This window comes from Pelophylax lessonae (assembly GCF_965119305.1).
Source record: "Pelophylax lessonae genome assembly, chromosome: 5".
Taxonomy (NCBI): Eukaryota; Metazoa; Chordata; class Amphibia; order Anura; family Ranidae; genus Pelophylax; species Pelophylax lessonae.
In genome coordinates, this window is record NC_138772.1 from 561,371,280 (window position 1) to 561,395,655 (window position 24,376).

Below are 24,376 nucleotides of genomic sequence, written 5' to 3' on the forward strand. Positions count from 1 at the left end.
CTCAGCTGTAGATCTCTGCAGTTCATCCAGAGTGATCATGGGCCTCTTGGCTGCATCTCTGATCAGTCTTCTCCTTGTATGAGCTGAAAGTTTAGAGGGACGGCCAGGTCTTCGTAGATTTGCAGTGGTCTGATACTCCTTCCATTTCAATATTATCGCTTGCACAGTGCTCCTTGGGATGTTTAAAGCTTGGGAAATCTTTTTGTATCCAAATCCGGCTTTAAACTTCTCCACAACAGTATCTCGGACCTGCCTGGTGTGTTCCTTGTTCTTCATGATGCTCTCTGCGCTTTAAACGGACCTCTGAGACTATCACAGTGCAGGTGCATTGATACGGAGACTTGATTACACACAGGTGGATTCTATTTATCATCATTAGTCATTTAGGTCAACATTGGATCATTCAGAGATCCTCACTGAACTTCTGGAGAGAGTTTGCTGCACTGAAAGTAAAGGGGCTGAATAATTTTGCACGCCCAATTTTTCAGTTTTTTTATTGAACAAAGTTTGAAATATCCAATAAATTTCGTTCCACTTCATGATTGTGCCCCACTTGTTGTTGATTCTTCACAAAAAATTACAGTTTTATATCTTTATGTTTGAAGCCTGAAATGTGGCAAAAGGTCGCAAAGTTCAAGGGGGCCGAAAACTTTCGCAAGGCACTGTATATATATATAGAGAGAGAGGGAGTGACAACGGTCTGCACAGCACTTTCATGAGCTGATATTTTTGTATATAAAATCCTTTGTATGACAAATAAATATTTCATATATGGCAAAGGATACGCAGAGCACTGCGGAGCACAGAGACGGCACAGCAGAGGCGGATCGCTTTGAGGCGTGTGTGTCTGATTGAAACCTCCTGACTGATCAGAGTGGAGTCACTGCTGCGATCACTTATTGAGTTCTGTACATAAAATATATCTCATAGCACAGCTGAGAGAGATACAACGCTAATGTAATCAAAGTACAGCGGGGGAGGGGGTTTACATCCTGTCCTTCTACCCATCTGCTGCTCCCACTTGTCAGCAATGCCTGACAACAGACAGGAGATAGAGAGATACAAAGTAACATTGTTTATAAACATTGCTCAGACAGGAGATAGAGAGATACAAAGTAACATTGTTTATAAACATTGATCAGACGGGAGATAGAGAGATACAAAGTAACATTGTTTATAAACATTGATCAGACAGGAGATAGAGAGATACAAAGTAACATTGTTTATAAACATTGCTCAGACAGGAGATAGAGAGATACAAAGTAACATTGTTTATAAACATTGCTCAGACGGGAGATAGAGAGATACAAAGTAACATTGTTTATAAACATTGATCAGACGGGAGATAGAGAGATACAAAGTAACATTGTTTATAAACATTGATCAGACGGGAGATAGAGAGATACAAAGTAACATTGTTTATAAACATTGCTCAGACAGGAGATAGAGAGATACAAAGTAACATTGTTTATAAACATTGCTCAGACGGGAGATAGAGAGATACAAAGTAACATTGTTTATAAACATTGCTCAGACGGGAGATAGAGAGATACAAAGTAACATTGTTTATAAACATTGATGAGACGGGAGATAGAGAGATACAAAGTAACATTGTTTATAAACATTGATGAGACGGGAGATAGAGAGATACAAAGTAACATTGTTTATAAACATTGCTCAGACGGGAGATAGAGAGATACAAAGTAACATTGTTTATAAACATTGCTCAGACGGGAGATAGAGAGATACAAAGTAACATTGTTTATAAACATTGATGAAACGGGAGATAGAGAGATACAAAGTAACATTGTTTATAAACATTGCTCAGACGGGAGATAGAGAGATACAAAGTAACATTGTTTATAAACATTGCTCAGACGGGAGATAGTGGTTGCTTCTCTTCTCACTCTAGAGGAGCGTTTGCTGTAGTACTAATCCTGGGGTGGAGCCAGTGATGTACCAACATGGGGGGCGGGCGGGGGGGGGTGGGGCGGTCCGCCTCGGGTGCCACATATTGGGGGGTGCCAGGGAGCCCTAAGGTGACACCCAGGGACTGCCTCCGCAGATCACTGACACAGGAGAGAGGAGCGGGAGTGCAGGGGTGTTGAAGCAGAACGGAACGGGGAGAATCATCAGCGGGAAGTGCGGAGTAACTTTCTATGTAAATGAGGAGGTGATTGGTTGGTTGATGGGACCTCCTAACAACCAATCACCTGCTGTTAGCTAGCAAAGTCCGGCAGCTCCCGCTGTTTATTCAGAGCTGATGATTCTCCCCGTCCCGCTTTACTTTACACTCACTGCCTCCCGCTCTGCTCTCCTACTAGGGTTCACTGGAAGGGGGGCTGTATATTGTAAAGGGGCAAATAGGGGTGCTGTGTAATGAAAAGGGGTCCATTGGGGGGCTGTGTAATCTAAAGGTCCCACAGGGGGGCTGTTTAATGTAAGGGGGCCCACGGGGGGCTGTGTAATGTAAAGGGGTCCATGGCGGGGGCTGTGTAATGTAAAGGGGTCCATGGGGGGGCTGTGTAATGTAAAGGGATCCATGGAGGGGGCTGTGTAATGTAAAGGGGTCCATGGAGGGGGCTGTGTAATGTAAAGGGGTCCATGGAGGGGGCTGTGTAATGTAAAGGGGTCCATGCGGGTAATGTAAAGGGGTCCAGAGGTACGGGAGCTGTGTAATGTAAAGGGGTTCAGAGGTGTGGGGGCTGTGTAATGTAAAGGGGTCCAGAGGTGTGGGGGCTGTGTAATGTAAAGGGGTCCAGAGGTACGGGGGCTGTGTAATGTAAAGGGGTCCAGAGGTACGGGGGCTGTGTAATGTAAAGGGGTCCAGAGGTATGGGGGCTGTGTAATGTAAAGGGGTCCAGAGGTAGGGGGGCTGTGTAATGTAAAGGGGTCCAGAGGTACGGAGGCTGTGTAATGTAAAGGGGTCAAGAGGTATGGGGGCTGTGTAATGTAAAGGGGTCCAGAGGTATGGGGGCTGTGTCATGTAAAGGGGTCCAGAGGTACGGGGGCTGTGTAATGTAAAGGGGTCCAGAAGTATGGGGGCTGTGTAATGTAAAGGGGTCCAGAAGTAGGGGGGCTGTGTAATGTAAAGGGGTCCAGAGGTACAGGGGCTGTGTAATGTAAAGGGGTCCAGAGGTACAGGGGCTGTGTAATGTAAAGGGGTCCAGAAGTATGGGGGCTGTGTAATGTAAAGGGGTCCAGAAGTATGGGGGCTTTGTAATGTGAAGGGGTCCAGAGGTAGGGGGGCTGTGTAATGTAAAGGGGTCCAGAGGTACAGGGGCTGTGTAATGTAAAGGGGTCCAGAAGTATGGGGGCTGTGTAATGTAAAGGGGTCCAGAAGTATGGGGGTTGTGTAATGTGAAGGGGTCCAGAGGTAGGGGGGCTGTGTAATGTAAAGGGGTCCAGAGGTACAGGGGCTGTGTAATTAAAGGGGTCCAGAAGTATGGGGGCTGTGTAATGTAAAAGGGTCCAGAAGTATGGGGGCTGTGTAATGTGAAGGGGTCCAGAAGTATGGGGGTTGTGTAATGTGAAGGGGTCCAGAGGTAGGGGGGCTGTGTAATGTAAAGGGGTCCAGAGGTACAGGGGCTGTGTAATGTAAAGGGGTCCAGAAGTATGGGGGCTGTGTAATGTAAAAGGGTCCAGAAGTATGGGGGCTGTGTAATGTAAAAGGGTCCAGAAGTATGGGGGCTGTGTAATGTGAAGGGGTCCAGAAGTATGGGGGTTGTGTAATGTGAAGGGGTCCAGAGGTAGGGGGGCTGTGTAATGTAAAGGGGTCCAGAAGTATGGGGGCTGTGTAATGTGAAGGGGTCCAGAAGTATGGGGGTTGTGTAATGTGAAGGGGTCCAGAGGTAGGGGGGCTGTGTAATGTAAAGGGGTCCAGAAGTATGGGGGTTGTGTAATGTGAAGGGGTCCAGAAGTATGGGGGTTGTGTAATGTGAAGGGGTCCAGAGGTACGGGGGCTGTGTAATGTAAAGGGGTCCAGAGGTAGGGGGGCTGTGTAATGTAAAGGGGTCCAGAAGTATGGGGGCTGTGTAATGTGAAGCGGTCCAGAAGTATGGGGGCTGTGTAATGTGAAGGGGTCCAGAAGTATGGGGGCTGTGTAATGTGAAGGGGTCCAGAAGTATGGGGGTTGTGTAATGTGAAGGGGTCCAGAGGTAGGGGGGCTGTGTAATGTAAAGGGGTCTTCCTACATTATCCCCGCAGTTAAAGCTGCAGTCCTTTTTTTCTGCATTTTCTGAAATCGCACCAAAACTTTTCCTGCACCAGGTGACACCAATCCTAGTGACCCCACTGCCAGTTACATGTATTTCTGTCTGGTGCCTCAGGTCAGTCGGCGCCATTTTTGCAGAGGAGGAGGGGGAGGGGCCTGGTCGCCGGGGGGAGGAGCAGAGGGAGGAGGATTATTTCAGGTTTCAGGCCGCAATGCGCGGAGGCGCTACAAGCGACGTCACCCCATGACACGTCTGTGTTCGGTGCGTCGCCTGCCCGGCTGGGGGGGGGGGGTGTCAAATATATTTCCCCCCCTTGTGCCAAATGCTCTAGATACGCCCCCCCCCCCGGATGGAGCACAGACTCCTCCCTCCCAATTAAAATTCGAACAAATTTTTCATTAATTGGAAATTCTGATGTTTTTGAATTTCCGAATTACAATTGTAACAAATTTAAACAAATCCAAAATAACGTAAAAACATTTCTGACGAAATTCAAATCACTTTTAAATCAAATTCAGTTGATTTGGGTTTAATTCGACCGAATTTGGAAAATTTGAATCGATTAAAATAAACGAAATGAAATTCCAAAAACGAATTAAACGATTTTGAAAATGAAACAAAACAAATATTTTCGTTCTGCACGTCTCCGGTTTATTGAAGTTTCCCTGAGGAGGGGGGAGGAGCCATTAGTATAACGCAGTGAATCCGACATTCACCAAACATTTGCTGCAGGTGAATCTTCCGGGTCTTTTCAATGACTGATTCACCATCAGAGAATGTTTGGTGAAAGTCACGCCTACATATTTACTTTCCTATTACAGGTTGGTAGGTTGTCTGTCACAGGGCTGAGCCAATAAGGATGTGCTGGGGGTGGGTCAGAGAACAGGAAGAGGTTACAGATGACCCTCCTCTTTTATTTGATAGGACAATAATAGATCCGGAGCGCTCTGCTACAATGTTGCCGTATGCAAAAGAGATCCCTCCTGAGAGCCAGCCTGTGCAGACATTATGGCCACTTACTGACTCAACAAGATCTACAGGCAGTGTCACTCACCAAGAAGAATCCTATACACAGTATTATTCCAGGCGGGCACATTACCAGGCGGGTACATTACACAGGTGGGCACATTACCAGGTGTGCAAATTATACCAGGCGGGCACATTACCAGATGGGCGCATTACCAGGCGGGTACATTACCAGGCGGGCGCATTACCAGACAGGCACATTACCAGGCGGGTACATTACCAGGCAGGCGTATTTCACAGGCGGGCACATTACCAGGCAAGCACATTACCAGACGGGCACATTATCAGATGGGCACATTACCAGGCAGGCACATTACACAGGTGGGCACATTATCAGGTGGGCAAATTACCAGGCGGGCACATCACCAGCGGGCACATTACCAGATGGGCACATTACAAGGCGGGCACATTGCCAGATGAGCACATTACCACACGAGCACATTACCAGGCGGGTACACTACCAGGCGGGTACACTACCAGGCAGGCACACTACCAGACGGGCACATTACCAGGCAGGCACATTACCAGGCGTGTGCACATTACCAGGCGGGCACATTACCAGGCGGGTACATTACAAGGCGAGCACATTACCAGGCAGGCACATTACCAGGCGGGTGCACATTACCAGGCAGGCACATTACCAGGCGGGCACATTACCAGGCGGGCACATTACCAGGCAGGTGCACATTACGCAGATGGGCACATTACTAGGCGGCAAATTACTAAGTGGGTATATTACTAGGCGGGCACATTACCAGGCGGGCACATTACCAGGCGAGCACATTACCAGGCAGGCACATTACCAGGCGGGTGCACATTACCAGGCAGGCACATTACCAGGCGGGCACATTACCAGGCGGGCACATTACTGGGCAGGCACATTACCAGGCGGGCACATTACTAGGTGGGTACATTACTAGGCGGACACATTACCAGGCGGGCACATTACTAGGCGGGCACATTACTAGGCGGGCACATTACCAGGCGGGCACATTACTAGGTGGGTACATTACTAGGCGGGTACATTACCAGGTGGGCACATTACCAGGCGGCCACATTACCAGGCGGGCACATTACTAGGCGGGCACATTACCAGGCGGGCACATTACCAGGCGGGCACATTACTAGGCAGGCACACTACCAGGCGATACATTACCAGGCGGGCACATTACAAGGTGGGCTCATTACCAGGCAGGCACATTACCAGGTGGGTACATTACCAGGCGGGTACATTACCAGGCGGGCACATTACTAGGCAGGCACACTACCAGGCGATACATTACCAGGCGGGCACATTACCAGGTGGGTACATTACCAGGCGGGTACATTACCAGGCGGGCACATTACCAGGCGGGCACATTACCAGGTGGGTACATTACCAGGCGGGCACATTACTAGGTGGACGCACATTACACAGGAGAGATAAAAACACGTCTCTAGAAAAAGGTCTCAAAGAAAAGAATCGGTACAGAGAGAGAGCCAGGTGCCGCCATTGCTGATCCCCACATGGATAATGTCAGCTGCCTGGCTGTCATACTGATCCTTGGGGGTTCAATACTCTGAGAGTCACTGACCTGGGGCTGGAGGACTGACCCCCGCACTGACTCTCCTACATGTTTTCTAGTGACAGAGGCGGCCAGGCGGATGGTATTTTCTACTTTCTGTCATCCAATGAAGATGATTGAAAATATGACAAATGGGGACAGGTGACCCCGATTCATTTCTAGGTGGAGATAAATCTACAATCGGGAAGATCTGAGAAGAGAATCGGGCGGTGTGACCTCTGCAGGACAGATAGGATGTATACTGTCAGTAACTCCGCGAGGATATACAGGAAGAGACACATTCAATCATCGGGGGGAGGAGGAAGAGGCAACACAACGAGCCAATCAGCTGTGCTGGAGTACAAAGAGCATGCTGATAGGAGGAGCGAGCAGAGAGATGAGTTCCTCATGTTTTTGCTTCTCCTTTCATTGTCCAATCACAGGCTGGAAGAGGGACAAGACCCTCAGTACTGACCCCTCCGTACTGACCCCAAAAATACTGACCCCTCAGCACTGACCCCTCCGTACTGACCCCTCAATACTGACCCCTCAGTACTGACCCCAAAAATACTGACCCCCTCAGCACTGACCCCTCCGTACTGACCCCAAAAATACTGACCACTCAATACTGACCCCTCAATACTGACCCCTCAGTACTGACCCCAAAAATACTGACCCCTCAGTACTGACCCCAAAAATACTGACCCCAAAAATACTGACCCCTCAGCACTGACCCCTCCGTACTGACCCCTCAGTACTGACCCCTCAGTACTGACCCCAAAAATACTGACCCCTCAGTACTGACCCCAAAAATACTGACCACTCAATACTGACCCCTCAATACTGACCCCTCAGCACTGACCCCAAAAATACTGACCCCTCAGCACTGACCCCTCAATACTGACCCCTCAGTACTGACCCCAAAAATACTGACCCCTTAGCACTGACCCCTCAGTACTGACCCCAAAAATACTGACCCCTTAGCACTGAGCCCTCAGCACTGACCCCAAAAATACTGACCCCCTCAGCACTGACCCCAAAAATACTGACCCCCTCAGCACTGACCCCAAAAATACTGACCCCAAAAATACTGACCCCTTAATACTGACCCCTCAATACTGACCCCTCAATACTGACCACAAAAATACTGACCCCTTAATACTGACCCCTCAGCACTGACTCCTCAGTACTGACCCCAAAAATACTGACCCCTGAGCAGTGTACCCTCAGCACTGACCCCTCAGCAGTGACCCCTCAACACTGACCCCTCAACACTGACCCCAAAAAGACTGACCCCTCAGCACTGACCCCTCAGCATTGTCCCCTCAGCACTGACCCCTCAGCATTGTCCCCTCAGCAATCACCCCTCAGCAGTGTGCCCTCAGCACTGATCCCTCAGCAGTGTCCCTTCAGCACTGATCGTTCAGCACTGATCCCCCAGCACTGACCCCCCAGCACTGACCCCTCAGCACTGACCCCCCAGCACTGACCCCCCAGCACTGACCCCTCAGCACTGACCCCCTCAGCACTGACCCCTCAGCATTGACTCCTCAGTGCTGAAGGATGAGTGCTCAGGGGACAGTGTTGAGGGGTCAGTGCTGGGGGGTCAGTGCTGGGGGGTCAGTGCTGGGGGGTCAGTGCTGAGGGGACGCACTGAGGGGACAGTGCTGAGGGGTCAGTGCTGAGAGGTCATTGCAGAGAGGACACACTGAGGGGACAGTGCTGAGGGGACAGTGCTGAGGGGTCAGTGCTGAGGGGACACTGCTGAGGGGTCAGTGCTGAGGGGTCAGTGCTGGGGGGTCAGTGCTGAGGGGACGCACTGAGGGGACAGTGCTGAGGGGTCAGTGCTGAGGGATCAGTGCTGAGGGGTCAGTGCTGAGAGGTCATTGCAGAGAGGACACACTGAGGGGTCAGTGCTGAGGGGTCACTCTGGTTAATTTAGCATCTTATCATCCACAGTACAGCGAGCCGGAGGATTATCGTCCTCAGAGACCCCGACACTCAGGACAGGAACTCGGAGACCCCGTCACTCAGGACAGGAAGTCAGAGACCCCGCCACTAAGGACAGGAGCTATGAGACCCTGACACTCAGGACAGGAGCTCAGAGACCCCGACACTCAGGACAGGGACTTGGAGACCCCGACACTCAGGACAGGAGCTCAGAGACCCCGACACTCAGGACAGGAACTCGCAGACCCCAACCCTCAGGACAGGGACTTGGAGACCCCGACACTCAGGACAGGAGCTCGGAGACCCCCACACTCAGGACAGGGACTTGGAGACCCCAACCCTCAGGACAGGGACTTGGAGACCCCGACACTCAGGACAGGAGCTTGGAGACCCCGACACTCAGGACAGGAGCTCGGAGACCCCGACACTCAGGACAGGAGCTCGGAGACCCCAACCCTCAGGACAGGGACTTGGAGACCCCGACACTCAGGACAGGAGCTTGGAGACCCCGACACTCAGGACAGGAGCTCAGAGACCCCGACACTCAGGACAGGAACTCGCAGACCCCGACACTCAGGACAGGAACTCGGGGGAACCCCAACACTCAGGACAGGAACTCAGAGACCCCGACACTCAGGACAGTAACTCGGAGACCCCGACACCCAGGAAAGGGACTCAGAGACCCTGACACCCAGGACAGGGACTCAGAGACCCCGACACTCTTGACAAGGACTCGGAGACCCCAACACTCAGGACAGGAACTCAGAGACCCCAACACTCAGGAAAAGGAACTCGGAGACCCCGACACTCAGGACAGGAACTCAGAGACCCCAAAACTCAGGACAGGAGCTCGGAGACCCCGACACTCAGGACAGGAACTCGGAGACCCCGACACTCAGGACAGGAACTCGGAGACCCCGACACTCAGGACAGGAACTCGCAGACCCTGACACTCAGGACAGGAACTCAGAGACCCCGACACTCAGGACAGGAACTCTGAGACCCCGACACTCAGGACAGGAGCTCGGAGACCCCGACACTCAGGACAGGAGCTCGGAGACCCCGACACTCAGGACAGAAACTCAGAGACCCCGACACTCAGGACAGGAACTCGGTGGAACCCCGACACTCAGGACAGGAACGCGGAGACCCCGACACTCAGGACAGGAACGCGGAGACCCCGACACTCAGGACAGGAGCGCGGAGACCCCGACACTCAGGACAAGGACTTGGAGACCCCAACACTCAGGACTGGAACTCAGAGACCCCGACACTCAGGACAAGGACTTGGAGACCCCAACACTCAGGACAAGAACTCAGAGACCCCGACACTCAGGACAAGGACTTGGAGACCCCGACACTCAGGACAGGAACTCAGAGACCCCGACACTCAGGACAAGGACTTGGAGACCCCAACACTCAGGACAGGAACTCAGAGACCCCGACACTCAGGACAAGGACTTGGAGACCCCAACACTCAGGACAGGAACTCAGAGACCCCACCCCTCAGGACAGGGACTTGGAGACCCCGACACTCAGGACAGGAACTCGCAGACCCTGACACTCAGGACAGTAACTCGCAGACCCCGACACTCAGGACAGGAACTCGGAGACCCCGACACCCAGGAAAGGGACTCAGAGACCCCGACACCCAGGACAGGGACTCAGAGACCCCGACACTCTTGACAAGGACTCGGAGACCCCAAAACTCAGGACAGGAACTCAGAGACCCCAACACTCAGGAAAAGGAACTCGGAGACCCCGACACTCAGGACAGGAACTCAGAGACCCCAAAACTCAGGACAGGAACTCGGAGACCCCAACACTCAGGACAGAAACTCAGAGACCCCAACACTCAGGACAGGAACTCGCAGACCCTGACACTCAGGACAGGAACTCGGAGACCCCGACACTAAGGACAGGAACTCGGAGACCCCGAAACTCAGGACAGGAACTCGCAGACCCTGACACTCAGGACAGGAACTCGGAGACCCCGACACTAAGGACAGGAACTCGGAGACCCCGAAACTCAGGACAGGAACTCGCAGACCCTGACACTCAGGACAGGAACTCGGAGACCCCGACACTAAGGACAGGAACTCGGAGACCCCGACACTCAGGACAGAAACTCAGAGACCCCGACACTCAGGACAGGAACTCGGTGGAACCCCGACACTCAGGACAGGAACTCAGAGACCCCGACACTCAGGACAGGAACTCGGTGGAACCCCGACACTCAGGACAGGAACGCGGAGACCCCGACACTCAGGACAGGAACGCGGAGACCCCGACACTCAGGACAGGAACGCGGAGACCCCGACACTCAGGACAAGGACTTGGAGACCCCAACACTCAGGACAGGAACTCAGAGACCCCGACACTCAGGACAAGGACTTGGAGACCCCAACACTCAGGACAGGAACTCAGAGACCCCGACACTCAGGACAAGGACTTGGAGACCCCAACACTCAGGACAGGAACTCAGAGACCCCGACACTCAGGACAAGGACTTGGAGACCCCAACACTCAGGACAGGAACTCAGAGACCCCGACACTCAGGACAAGGACTTGGAGACCCCAACACTCAGGACAGGAACTCAGAGACCCCGACACTCAGGACAAGGACTTGGAGACCCCAACACTCAGGACAGGAACTTGGAAACCCTGACACTCAGGACAGCAACTCTGAGACCCTGACACTCAGGACAGGAACTCGGTGGAACCCCAACACTCAGGACAGGAACTCGGTGGAACCCCTACACTCAGGACAGGAACTCAGAGACCCCAACACTCAAGACAGGAACTCGGAGACCCCGACACTCAGGACAAGGACTCGGAGACCCCGACACTCAGGACAGGAACTCGGAGACCCTGACATTCAGGACAGGAACTCGCAGACCCCAATACTCAAGACACTCAGGACAGGGACTCTGAGACCCAGACACTAAGGACAGGAACTCAGACACCCTGACACTCAGGACAGGGACTCGGAGACCCCGACACCCAGGACAGAAACTTGGAGACCCCGACACTCAGGACAGGAACTCACAGACCCCGACACTCAAGACAGGAACTCGGAGACCTCGACGCTCAGGACAGGAACTCGGAGACCCCGACACTCAGGACAGGAGCTCGGAGACCCCGACACTCAGGACAGGAGCTCGGAGACCCCGACACTCAGGACAGGAACTCGCAGACCCCGACACTCAGGACAGGAACTCGGAGACCTCGACGCTCAGGACAGGGACTCGGAGACCCCGACACTCCGGAGAGGGACTCGGAGACCCTGACACTCAGGATACTCGGAACAGGAACTCGCAGACACCGACACTCAGGGCACTCAAAACAGGAACTTGCAGACCCCAACACTGAGGACAGGGACTCGGAGACACCGACACCCAGGACAGAAACTTGGAGACCCCGACACTCAGGACAGGAACTCGCAGACCCCAACACTCAGGACAGGAACTCAGAGACCCCGACACTCAGGACAGGAACGCGGAGACCCCGACACTCAGGACAGGAACGCGGAGACCCCGACACTCAGGACAAGGACTTGGAGACCCCAACACTCAGGACAGGAACTTGGAAACCCTGACAATCAGGACAGCAACTCTGAGACCCTGACACTCAGGACAGGAACTCGGTGGAACCCAGACACTCAGGACAGGAACTCGGTGGAACCCCGACACTCAGGACAGGAACTCGGAGACCCCGACACCCAGGACAGAAACTTGGAGACCCCGACACTCAGGACAGGAACTCGCAGCCCCCGACACTCAGGACAGGAACTCGGAGACCCCGACACTCAGGACAGGAACTCAGAGACCCCGACACTCAGGACAGGGACTCGCAGACCCCGACACTCAGGGCACTCGAAACAGGAACTCGCAGACCCCGACACTCAGGACAGGAACTCGGAGACCCCGACGCTCCGGAGAGGGACTCGGAGACCCTGACACTCAGGGCACTCAAAACAGGAACTTGCAGACCCCAACACTCAGGACAGGGACTCGGAGACACCGACACCCAGGACAGAAACTTGGAGACCCCGACACTCAGGACAGGAACTCGGAGACCCGGACACTCAGGACAGGAACTCGGAGACCCTGACACTCAGGACAGGAACTCGGAGACCCTGACACTCAGGACACGGACACGGAGACCCCGACACTCAGGACAGGAACTTGGAGACCCCGACACCCAGGACAGGGACTCAGAGACCCCAACACTCAGGACACTCAGGACAGGAACTCGGAGATCCCGACACTCAGGACAGGAACTCGGAGACCTCGACAGTCAGGACAGGAACTCACAGACCCCGACACTCAAGACACTAAGGACAGGAACTCACAGACCCGGACACCAAGGACAGGAACTCTGAGACCTTGACACTCAGGACAGGAACTCACAGACCCAGACATTCAGGACAGGAACTCGCAGACCCCAATACTCAAGACACTAAGGACAGGAACTCAGACACCCTGACATTCAGGACAGAGACTCGGAGACCCCGACACCCAGGACAGAAACTTGCAGACCCCGACACTCAGGACAGGAACTTGGAGACCTCGACGCTCAGGACAGGAACTCGGAGACCCCGACACTCAGGACAGGGACTCGGAGACCCTGACACTCAGGATACTCGGAACAGGAACTCGCAGACCCCGACGCTCAGGGCACTCGAAACAGGAACTCGCAGACCCTGACATTCAGGACAGGAACTCGAAGACCCCAACACTCAGGACAGGAACTCAGAGACCTAGACGCTCAGGACAGGAACTTGGAGACCCCGACACTCAGGACAGGGACTCGGAGACCCTGACACTCAGGATACTCAGAACAGGAACTCGCAGACCCCGACACTCAGGACACTCAGGAAAGGGACTCAGAGACCCCGACACTCAGGACAGGAATGCAGAGATCCCGACACTCAAGATACTCAGGACAGGAACTCGAAGACCCCGACACTCAGGACACCCAGGACAGGAACTCGGAGACCCCGACACTCAGGACAGGAATGCAGAGATCCCGACATTCAGGACAGGAACTCAGAGACCCTGACACTCAGGACAGGAACTCTGAGTCCTCGACACCCAGGACAGAAACTCGGAGTCCCCGACACTCAAGATACTCAGGACAGGAACTCGAAGACCCCGACACTCAGGACACCCAGGACAGGAACTCGAAGACCCCGACACTCAGGACAGGAACTCGCAGACCCCGACACTCAGGGCACTCGAAACAGGATTCGCAGACCCCAACACTCAGGACAGGAACTCACAGACCCTGACACTCAGGACAGGGACTCAGAGACCCCGACACTCAGGACAGGAACTCGGGGGAACCCCGACACTCAGGACAGGAACTCGGAGACCCCGACACCCAGGACAGGGACTCAGAGACCCCGACACTCAGGACAGGAACTCGGGGGAACCCCGACACTCAGGACAGGAACTCGGAGACCCCGACACCCAGGACAGGGACTCAGAGACCCCGACACTCAGGACAGGAACTCGGGGGAACCCCGACACTCAGGACAGGAACTCGGAGACCCCGACACTCAGGACAGGGACTCAGAGACCCCGACACTCAGGACAGGAACTCGGGGGAACCCCGACACTCAGGACAGGAACTCGGAGACCCCGACACTCAGGACAGGAACTCGCAGACCCTGACACTCAGGACAATCAGGACAGGAACTCGGAGACCTCGACAGTCAGAACAGGAACTCACAGACGCCGACACTCAGGATACTCAGGACAGGGACTCGGAGACCTCGACACTCAGGACACTTAGAACATGAACTCGTAGACCCCGACAATCAGGACAGGAATGCAGAGATCCCGACACTCAGGACTCAGAATGAGATGTGGGCACGACTCATAACTGTGGACATCTCTGGACACAGTGGCCCCGGGCGTCTCAGGGCCCCGCAGGCAGCGCACACACCAGAGCAGGACGTGGAGTTTGCATTGTGGCTGCTGCAGATATCGGTATCTATAGCAACACACAGAGAACTTTGCACAGGTTCGCCCACTCGGGAACGTAAACCGTCCTAATGACTTCCATTCAGTGTGAGATAACGGTGAGGGGGCAGAGAGAGCCGCGGGTGACAACTGGACAGAAACTGCAGAGGACACTGACAGTCTATTGGATGGGAAATATTTCCCTGATTCCCCATTCTTCTCCCCCAACATACACTGACAATACGCACAGAGCTCATCTAATACAATCATGTAGATGTCAGATCAATACAAGGACAGATCAATTACACCGATCAATACTCCCGCAGAAACAGCTGACCTTATCAACACAGACCCTCACCACCAGGAACTACAACCCCACATGGCTCACAGTGCATGCTGGGCCTTGTAGTGCTGGAGGAAGGGGGGACACTGACAGAGGAACCAGAGGAAGAGGAGACACTGACAAAGAAACCGGAGGAAGAAGAGACACTGACAGAGAAACTGGAGGAAGAGGAGACACTGACAGAGAAACCGGAGGAAGAAAAGACACTGACAGAGGAACCGGAGGAAGAGGGGACACTGACAGAGGAACCAGAGGTAGAGATGACACTGACAGAGGAACTGGAAGAAGAGGAGACACTGACAGAGAAAACGGAGGAAGAGGAGACACTGACAGAGGAACCAAAGGAAGAGGAGACACTGACAGAGGAACTGGAGGAAGAGGAGACACTGACAGAGGAACCAGAGGAAGAGGAGACACTGACAGAGGAACCAGAGGAAGAGGAGACACTGAAAGAGGAAACGGAGGTAGAGATGACACTGACAGAGAAAACGGAGGAAGAGGAGACACTGACAGAGAAAACGGAGGAAGAGGAGACACTGACAGAGGAACCGAAGGAAGAGGAGACACAAACAGAGGAACCGGAGGAAGAGGAGACACTGACAGAGAAAACGGAGGAAGGGGAGACACTGACAGAAGAACCAGAGGAAGAGGAGACAATGACAGAGGAACCGAAGGAAAAGGAGACACTGAAAGAGGAAACGGAGGAAGAGGAGACACTGACAGAGGAAACGGAGGAAGAAGAGACACAGACAGAGGAACCGGAGGAAGAAGAGACACTGACAGAGGAACCGGAGGAAGAAGAGACGCGGACAGAGGAGCCGGAGGAAGAGGAGACACTGACAGAGAAAACGGAGGAAGAGGAGACACTGACAGAGGAACCAAAGGAAGAGGAGACACTGACAGAGGAACTGGAGGAAGAGGAGACACTGACAGAGGAACTGGAGGAAGAGGAGACACTGACAGAGGAACTGGAGGAAGAGGAGACACTGACAGAGGAACTGGAGGAAGAGGAGACACTGACAGAGGAACCAGAGGAAGAGGAGACACTGACAGAGGAACCAGAGGAAGAGGAGACACTGAAAGAGGAAACGGAGGTAGAGATGACACTGACAGAGAAAACGGAGGAAGAGGAGACACTGACAGAGGAACCGAAGGAAGAGGAGACACTGACAGAGGAATCGGAGGTAGAAGAGACACAAACAGAGGAACCGGAGGAAGAGGAGACACTGACAGAGAAAACGGAGGAAGGGGAGACACTGACAGAAGAACCAGAGGAAGAGGAGACAATGACAGAGGAACCAGAGGAAAAATAAACACTGACAGAGGAACCGGAGGAAGAGGAGACACTGACAGAGGAACCGAAGGAAAAGGAGACACTGAAAGAGGAAACGGAGGAAGAGGAGACACTGACAGAGGAAACGGAGGAAGAAGAGACACAGACAGAGGAACCGGAGGAAGAAGAGACACTGACAGAGGAACCGGAGGAAGAAGAGACGCGGACAGAGGAGCCGGAGGAAGAGGAGACACTGACAGAGAAAACGGAGGAAGAGGAGACACTGACAGAAGAACCAGAGGAAGAGGAGACAATGACAGAGGAGCTGGAGGAAGAGGAGACACTGACAGAGGAACCAGAGGAAGAGGAGACAATGACAGAGGAGCTGGAGGAAAAATAAACACTGACAGAGGAACCGGAGGAAGAGGAGACACTGACAGAGGAACCGAAGGAAAAGGAGACACTGAAAGAGGAAACGGAGGAAGAAGAGACACAGACAGAGGAACCGGAGGAAGAAGAGACACTGACAGAGGAGCCGGAGGAAGAGGAGACACTGACAGAGGAACTGGAGGAAGAGGAGACACTGACAGAAGAAGTGGAGGAAGAGGAGACACTGAAAGAGGAAACGGAGGTAGAGAAGACACTGACAGAGGAACCAGAGGAAGAGGAGACACTGACAGAGGAACCGGAGGAAGAGGAGACACTGACAGAAAAACCGGAGGAAGAGGAGACACTGACAGAGAAACCAGAGGAAGAGGATACATTGACAGAGGAGCTGAGGAAGAGTAGACACTGACAGAGGAAATGGAGGTAAAGATGACACTGACAGAGGAACCGGAGGAAGAGGAAACACTGACAGAGGAACCAAAGGAAGAGGAGACACTGACAGAGGAACCGGAGGAAGAGGAAACACTGACAGAGGAACCAAAGGAAGAGGAGACACTGACAGAGGAACCGAAGGAAGAGGAAACACTGACAGAGGAACCGGAAGAAGAGAGGACACTGAGAGAGAAACTGGTAGAAAAGGAGACACTGACAGAGGAACCGGATGAAGAGGGTACACTGACAGAGGAACCGGAGGAAGAGGGGACACTGACAGAGGAACCGGATGAAGAGTAGACACTGACAGAGGAACTGGAGGTAAAGATGACACTGACAGAGGAACCGGAGGAAGAGGAAACACTGACAGAGGAACCAAAGGAAGAGGAGACACTGACAGAGGAACCGAAGGAAGAGGAAACACTGACAGAGGAACTGGAAGAAGAGAGGACACTGAGAGAGAAACTGGTAGAAAAGGAGACACTGACAGAGGAACCGGAGGAAGAGGAGACACTGACAGAGGAACCGGAGGAAGAGGAGACACTGACAGAGGAACCAGAGGAAGAGGAGACACTGACAGAGGAACCGGAGGAAGAGGGGACACTGACAGAGGAATCAGAGAAAGAGGAGACACTGACAGAGGAATCAGAGGAAGAGGAGACACTGACAGAGGAACCGGAGGAAGAGGAAACACTGACCGAGGAACCAGAGGAAAAAGAAACACTGACAGAGGAACTGGAGGAAGAGGAAACACTGACCGAGGAACCAGAGGAAAAAGAAACACTGACAGAGGAACTGGAGGAAGAGGGGACACTGACAGAGGAACCAGAGGAAGAGGAGACACTGACAGAGGAATCATAAGGAACAGGGGACACTGACAGAGGAACTGGAGGAAGAGGGGACACTGACAGAGGAACCGGATGAAGAGGAGACACTGACAGAGGAACCGGAGGAAGAGGGGACACTGACAGAGGAACCAGAGGAAGAGGAGACACTGACAGAGGAATCATAAGGAACAGGGGACACTGACAGAGGAATCAGAGAAAGAGGAGACACTGACAGAGGAACTGGAGGAAGAGGAAACACTGACAGAGGAACTGGAGGAAGAGGGGACACTGACAGAGGAACCAGAGGAAGAGGAGACACTGACAGAGGAATCATAAGGAACAGGGGACACTGACAGAGGAACTGGAGGAAGAGGGGACACTGACAGAGGAACCGGATGAAGAGGAGACACTGACAGAGGAACCGGAGGAAGAGGGGACACTGACAGAGGAACCAGAGGAAGAGGAGACACTGACAGAGGAATCATAAGGAACAGGGGACACTGACAGAGGAATCAGAGAAAGAGGAGACACTGACAGAGGAACTGGAGGAAGAGGAAACACTGACAGAGGAACTGGAGGAAAAAGAAACACTGACAGAGGAACTGGAGGAAGAGGGGACACTGACAGAGGAACTGGAGGAAGAGGGGACACTGACAGAGGAACTGGAGGAAGAGGAAACACTGACAGAGGAACTGGAGGAAAAAGAAACACTGACAGAGGAATTGGAGGAAGAGGGGACACTGACAGAGGAACCATGGGATGGGAGAAAGAACAAAGCCATAGGAACCATGGAGTATGGGATCAGAGATGGGACACAGACAGAAAAACCATAAAGAAGAGGGGACACTGAGAGGGCAACCATGGGATGAGAGAAGGAACACAGACATAGGATCCTTGGGGCAAAGGGGACACTGACAGAAAGAGGTACAATGACAGGGAAACATTGGGCATGGAATAGGAGAGGGGACACTGACAGAAAAACCCTAAGGAAGAAGGGACACTAAGGGGGGAACTATGGGATGGAAGAAGGAACATGGACAAAAGAACAATGGGGCATAGGATGAGAAAGCAGATATAAAGCATGGGTTGAGAGAACAGCCATGAGGCGTCAGATAGGAGAGGGGACACTGACACTGGAGCAATGAGGTACCGGATAGGAGAGGGGACACTGACATTGGAGCCATGAGGTACCGGATAGGAGAGGGGACACTGACATTGGAGCCATGAGGTACCGGATAGGAGAGGGGACACTGACATTGGAGCCATGAGGTACCGGATAGGAGAGGGGACACTGACATTGGAGCCATGAGGAACCGGATAGGAGAGGGGACACTGACACTGGAGCAATGAGGTACCGGATAGGAGAGGGGACACTGACACTGGAGCCATGAGGAACCGGATAGGAGAGGGGACACTGACACTGGAGCAATGAGGTACCGGATAGGAGAGGGGACACTGACATTGGAGCCATGAGGTGCCGGATAGGAGAGGGGACACTGGAGCCATGAGGCACAGGATAAGACTATGACACAAAGTGAAACAAGGATGGGAATGATGGGGTTGTCCTTCTATGCAAAGTGGGGCAGCAGCAGGTAGTGACCCTAAGGAAGAAGGGACACTAAGGGGGGAACTATGGGATGGAAGAAGGAACATGGACAAAGGAACCATGGGAAAGCAGATATAAAGCATGGGTTGAGAGAACAGCCATGAGGCACAGTATAGGAGAGGGGACACTGACACTGGAGCCATGAGGTACCGGATAGGAGAGGGGACACTGACACTGGAGCCATGAGGTACCGGATAGGAGAGGGGACACTGACACTGGAACCATGAGGCACAGGATAGGAGAAGGGACACTGACACTGGAACCATGAGGTACCGGATAGGAGAGGGGACACTGAGACTGGAGCCATGAGGTACCAGATAGGAGAAGGGACACTGACACTGGAGCCATGAGGTACCGGATAGGAGAAGGGACACTGACACTGGAGCCATGAGGTACCGGATAGGAGAGGGGACACTGACACTGGAACCATGAGGTACCGGATAGGAGAGGGGACACTGAGACTGGAGCCATGAGGTACCAGATAGGAGAAGGGACACTGACACTGGAGCCATGAGGTACCGGATAGGAGAGGGGACACTGACACTGGAACCATGAGGCACAGGATAGGAGAAGGGACACTGACACTGGAACCATGAGGTACCGGATAGGAGAGGGGACACTGAGACTGGAGCCATGAGGTACCAGATAGGAGAAGGGACACTGACACTGGAGCCATGAGGTACCGGATAGGAGAAGGGACACTGACACTGGAGCCATGAGGTACCGGATAGGAGAGGGGACACTGACACTGGAACCATGAGGTACCGGATAGGAGAGGGGACACTGAGACTGGAGCCATGAGGTACCAGATAGGAGAAGGGACACTGACACTGGAGCCATGAGGTACCGGATAGGAGAGGGGACACTGACACTGGAACCATGAGGCACAGGATAGGAGAAGGGACACTGACACCGGAGTCATGAGGTACCGGATAGGAGAGGGGACACTGACACTGGAACCATGAGGCACAGTATAGGAGAGGGGACACTGATACTGGAGCCATGAGGTACCGGATAGAAGAGGGGACACTGACACTGGAACCATGAGGCACAGTATAGGAGAGGGGACACTGATACTGGAGTCATGAGGTACCGGATAGGAGAGGGGACACTGAGACTGGAGTCATGAGGTACCGGATAGGAGAGGGGACACTGACACTGGAACCATGAGGCACAGTATAGGAGAGGGGACACTGATACTGGAGTCATGAGGTACCGGATAGGAGAGGGGACACTGAGACTGGAGCCATGAGGTACCGGATAGGAGAGGGGACACTGACACTGGAACCATGAGGCACAGTATAGGAGAGGGGACACTGATACTGGAGCCATGAGGTACCGGATAGAAGAGGGGACACTGACACTGGAGGCATGAGGTACCGGATAGGAGAGGGGACACTGATACTGGAACCATGAGGCACCAGATAGGAGAGGGGACACTGACACCGGAGTCATGAGGTACCGGATAGGAGAGAGGACACTGAGACTGGAGCCATGAGGTACCAGATAGGAGAGGGGACACTGACACTGGAGCCATGAGGTACCGGATAGGAGAGGGGACACTGACACTGGAGCCATGAGGCACAGGATAGGAGAGGGGACACTGACACCGGAGTCATGAGGCACAGGATAGGAGAGGGGACACTGACACCGGAGTCATGAGGCACAGGATAGGAGAGGGGACACTGACACCGGAGTCATGAGGCACAGGATAGGAGAGGGGACACTGACACCGGAGTCATGAGGCACATGATAGGACTATGACACAAAGTTAAACAAGGATGGGAACCATAGGGACTCTTCTCTTGTCCTTCTATGCAAAGTGGGGCAGTATCAGGTAGTGACGCAGTAAAGAAACAAGGAAGGACGACACAAAGTCAGAGATAAAAGTGAAACAAAAAAGAGCTCTGCACTGGGTGAGCCGGGCATTATGAGTCCCCCCCCCCTCTTTTGCACTGGGCAAATGGGCATCAGAAGTCATCCTCCCCCACCATCAAGAGCCACTGCCCTCCCCTACTAAGCCGGGCACCATAGGTTATCCCCTTTCCATCCGCATTGGACATCATGAGTCATCCCTCTACCTCCTTCATTATGTGAGCCAAAGCATCAGGAGTCACCCCCCCCCCCCCCCCCACTTCAGATCACTGGGCAAACTAGGCATCAAGAGTCACCCTTGTATTCCCCCCACACCTAAGGCTCTTGTGCATTGGGCATCAAGAGTTGCCACCATCACCAGCCACACTGGGTACTACAAGCTGCCCCATCTCTGCCACCCTGAATGAGAAGGGCAACAGGAACTCCCCCAGAAAACTAGGCATCAAGAGTCACCCCCCCCCCCCCACACCTAAGACTCTTGTGCATTGGGCATCAAGAGTCACCACCACCACACTGGGTACTACAAGCTGCCCCATCTCTGCCACCCTGAATGAGATGGGCAACAGGAGCTCCCCCCCCCCCCATTGGTTGAGCCAGGGATAAGGAGTCATATCCACAATGGGCATCTCAAGGTATCATAAATTCCACCAACACACTCTGATGTTAGGTTACTTACTTTGTCCTTCAAACTTGCGTATGATGGTGTCCAGGAAGGTGTTCTGAGGGGCGACGTGACCTCTACGGACCGGCATCCTTATCCCATGAGTCCGTCCTGTGCACGGTCCTTCTGGCGATCACACCAAGGGTGGTCGGTGCCACATCTACTGCACACACAAAGACGCTATGGACCGAGTCCGAGTCACATCCACCAGGTGGACAGCGGTGAAGGAGCCAAGAGACATAGAGAGCCCAAAAGTTCCGGACTGAGATGACGGAGAGCTTTTCCACAATATGGGAACACAACGAGGACCGGAGGACGAGGCCAGAAACACGGACGTGCCTCCAGCTAGCCAATTCCTGTGGACTTGTTGGGGGTCATTGGTGGCTCCTATGGTCCTACCTGATGCTAGGGATACGTAATGCACCTGTCACGCCGTCGCGCACACCTGTATTCAGATCAGCTGGTGGCCCGGCATTGTACTTCAGTCTACAGAAAAACACGTGCGCCCTCGGTTAACTCTTCCGTGCCCTGCAACCCGACCCCACCCCCACCCCCCCACCCCCTCCCAAGGCACGAGTGATATAAATGAAGCGCAGACAGACTAGAAGTGTCAGACAAAGGCGCACACCACCACAGGGACCCCCCCGCTCGTCACACCGCGCCGTCCGTGGAAGCTCACAATTATCTGCTGCCGCTGAGGAGTCAGCCTATTATTAGCTAACAATGCCTGGTTGTCGGGGACGCGGAGCCTCCTCCCCAGATAAGAAGGACCACCGTCAGCGGGCTCTGGGCCCCGTCTATGTCACGTAGATTAGGGACACATGGAGCTCGCCGCCCGTGGAACGTCACCATGCTTTGTACCCTTGCTGCCCACAACGCTACCCCGTAAAAACTCTCACCCACACTCTACAACTTCACCTCCCCCAACCACCACTTGGCCAAACCTCGAAGGCCCGCCAATCCCTCAAGGACGTGTCCAAGGTGCCAACCCTGACCTGGGGAGTTCCCAGTTAGGGGGAATTAGGAGCCACGGGTGGGGCGTCTTCCATTAATCCAAACAGGTTGGTGCCAAGTGCGTTCCCAAATAACGTTTGCAGATATCCAAGTGGCCTTGAGCACCCATGGGGGGGGGGGGCAGCGCTACCATCCCATGATCCTTTGTTGTGGAAGGCGGGAATCGGTGTTCCAGCGTGCAAGGGAAGGGGAGGTTTGCGATCTTCTAGAAAACGGCGCGGCGCACTCCTTCTTGTCACCTGCGCCCGTCGATGGTGACACGCAGAGGGGGGGTGTGGGGGGACGCCGGGGGGGACGTGTGCTCTAGGTTGTGGCTGGCAGGCAGCCTGGGCCGTCTCCTCCGCAAGGCATCCCCTTATTAGGAGAGGAGGCAGAAGTGATGCTCCAGCAGAAGGATGGTGTGCAGTCTCTGTATCGCTCCTCCACCGCTCCTCCTCCTGACTCCCCCTCCGCTGTCAGACGGGGGAAATCCCAGCTGGGAAGCATCACTGGGCTGCAGGCTCCTGTGTTATGAAAGGGTGGAGGGGGGGGGGGGGACAGGTCTGTGTGCAGCTCAGGAGGGAGGGGGGGGGGACAGGTCTGTGTGCAGCTCAGGAGGGAGGGGGGGGGACAGGTCTGTGTGCAGCTCAGGAGGGATGCAGAAGGGAGGGGGGGGGCAGGTCTGTGTGCAGCTCAGGAGGGAGGGGGGGGACAGGTCTGTGTGCAGCTCAGGAGGGAGGGGGGGGGACAGGTCTGTGTGCAGCACATGAGGGGGGGACAGGTCTGTGTGCAGCTCAGGAGGGAGGGGGGGACAGGTCTGTGTGCAGCTCAGGAGGGAGGGGGGGGGAGGCACAGCTGGTAATGCACCATCTATAGGACGCCTGCTGTGTCACATGAAACGCTGACAGCACCGCCACCCCATGGGTTAACATTCGCCGCAGCTGGGCTCAAAATTACCGACACGCTCGGCGAAAGGATGGCGAGCGGAGTTACGCGTTAACGAGGGGATTAGCGTGGCTTAGCCAAAAAAAAACGAAGGTATCCACGGTAGGGTTCATCATCCGCTACCTATCCCATCTTTAGATTGTAAGCTCTGTGGCCCAGGACTCAGGTCAGATAAGGATAAAGATCGCAAAAATCAATTCGTTATTCCGCCCTTGGCAAAAAATGTAGTGGTATTTAATTAAAGTTTTTCAGTTCTTGGTACCTCTGCCATCGATCCCGGCTTTAGATTGCAAGCTCTGTGGTCCAGGGTTTTTATTCCCAAGTCCAATAA

At 53.7% G+C, this 24,376-nt stretch overlaps 1 protein-coding gene across 2 annotated transcripts in view; it reads right to left on the minus strand.

The window, feature by feature from the left end:
• The window catches only part of KCNH2 (potassium voltage-gated channel subfamily H member 2), a 275,734-nt gene extending 252,756 nt beyond the window's left edge, over positions 1 to 22,978 (minus strand). For both annotated transcript variants that reach the window (XM_082258537.1, XM_082258536.1), the window contains exon 1: positions 22,123 to 22,978. In XM_082258537.1, the coding sequence (XP_082114663.1) occupies positions 22,123 to 22,198 (76 nt within the window). In that variant the 5' untranslated portion in view covers positions 22,199 to 22,978. The remainder of the gene's footprint in view (positions 1 to 22,122) is intronic.
• Positions 22,979 to 24,376: the final 1,398 nt, after the last annotated feature.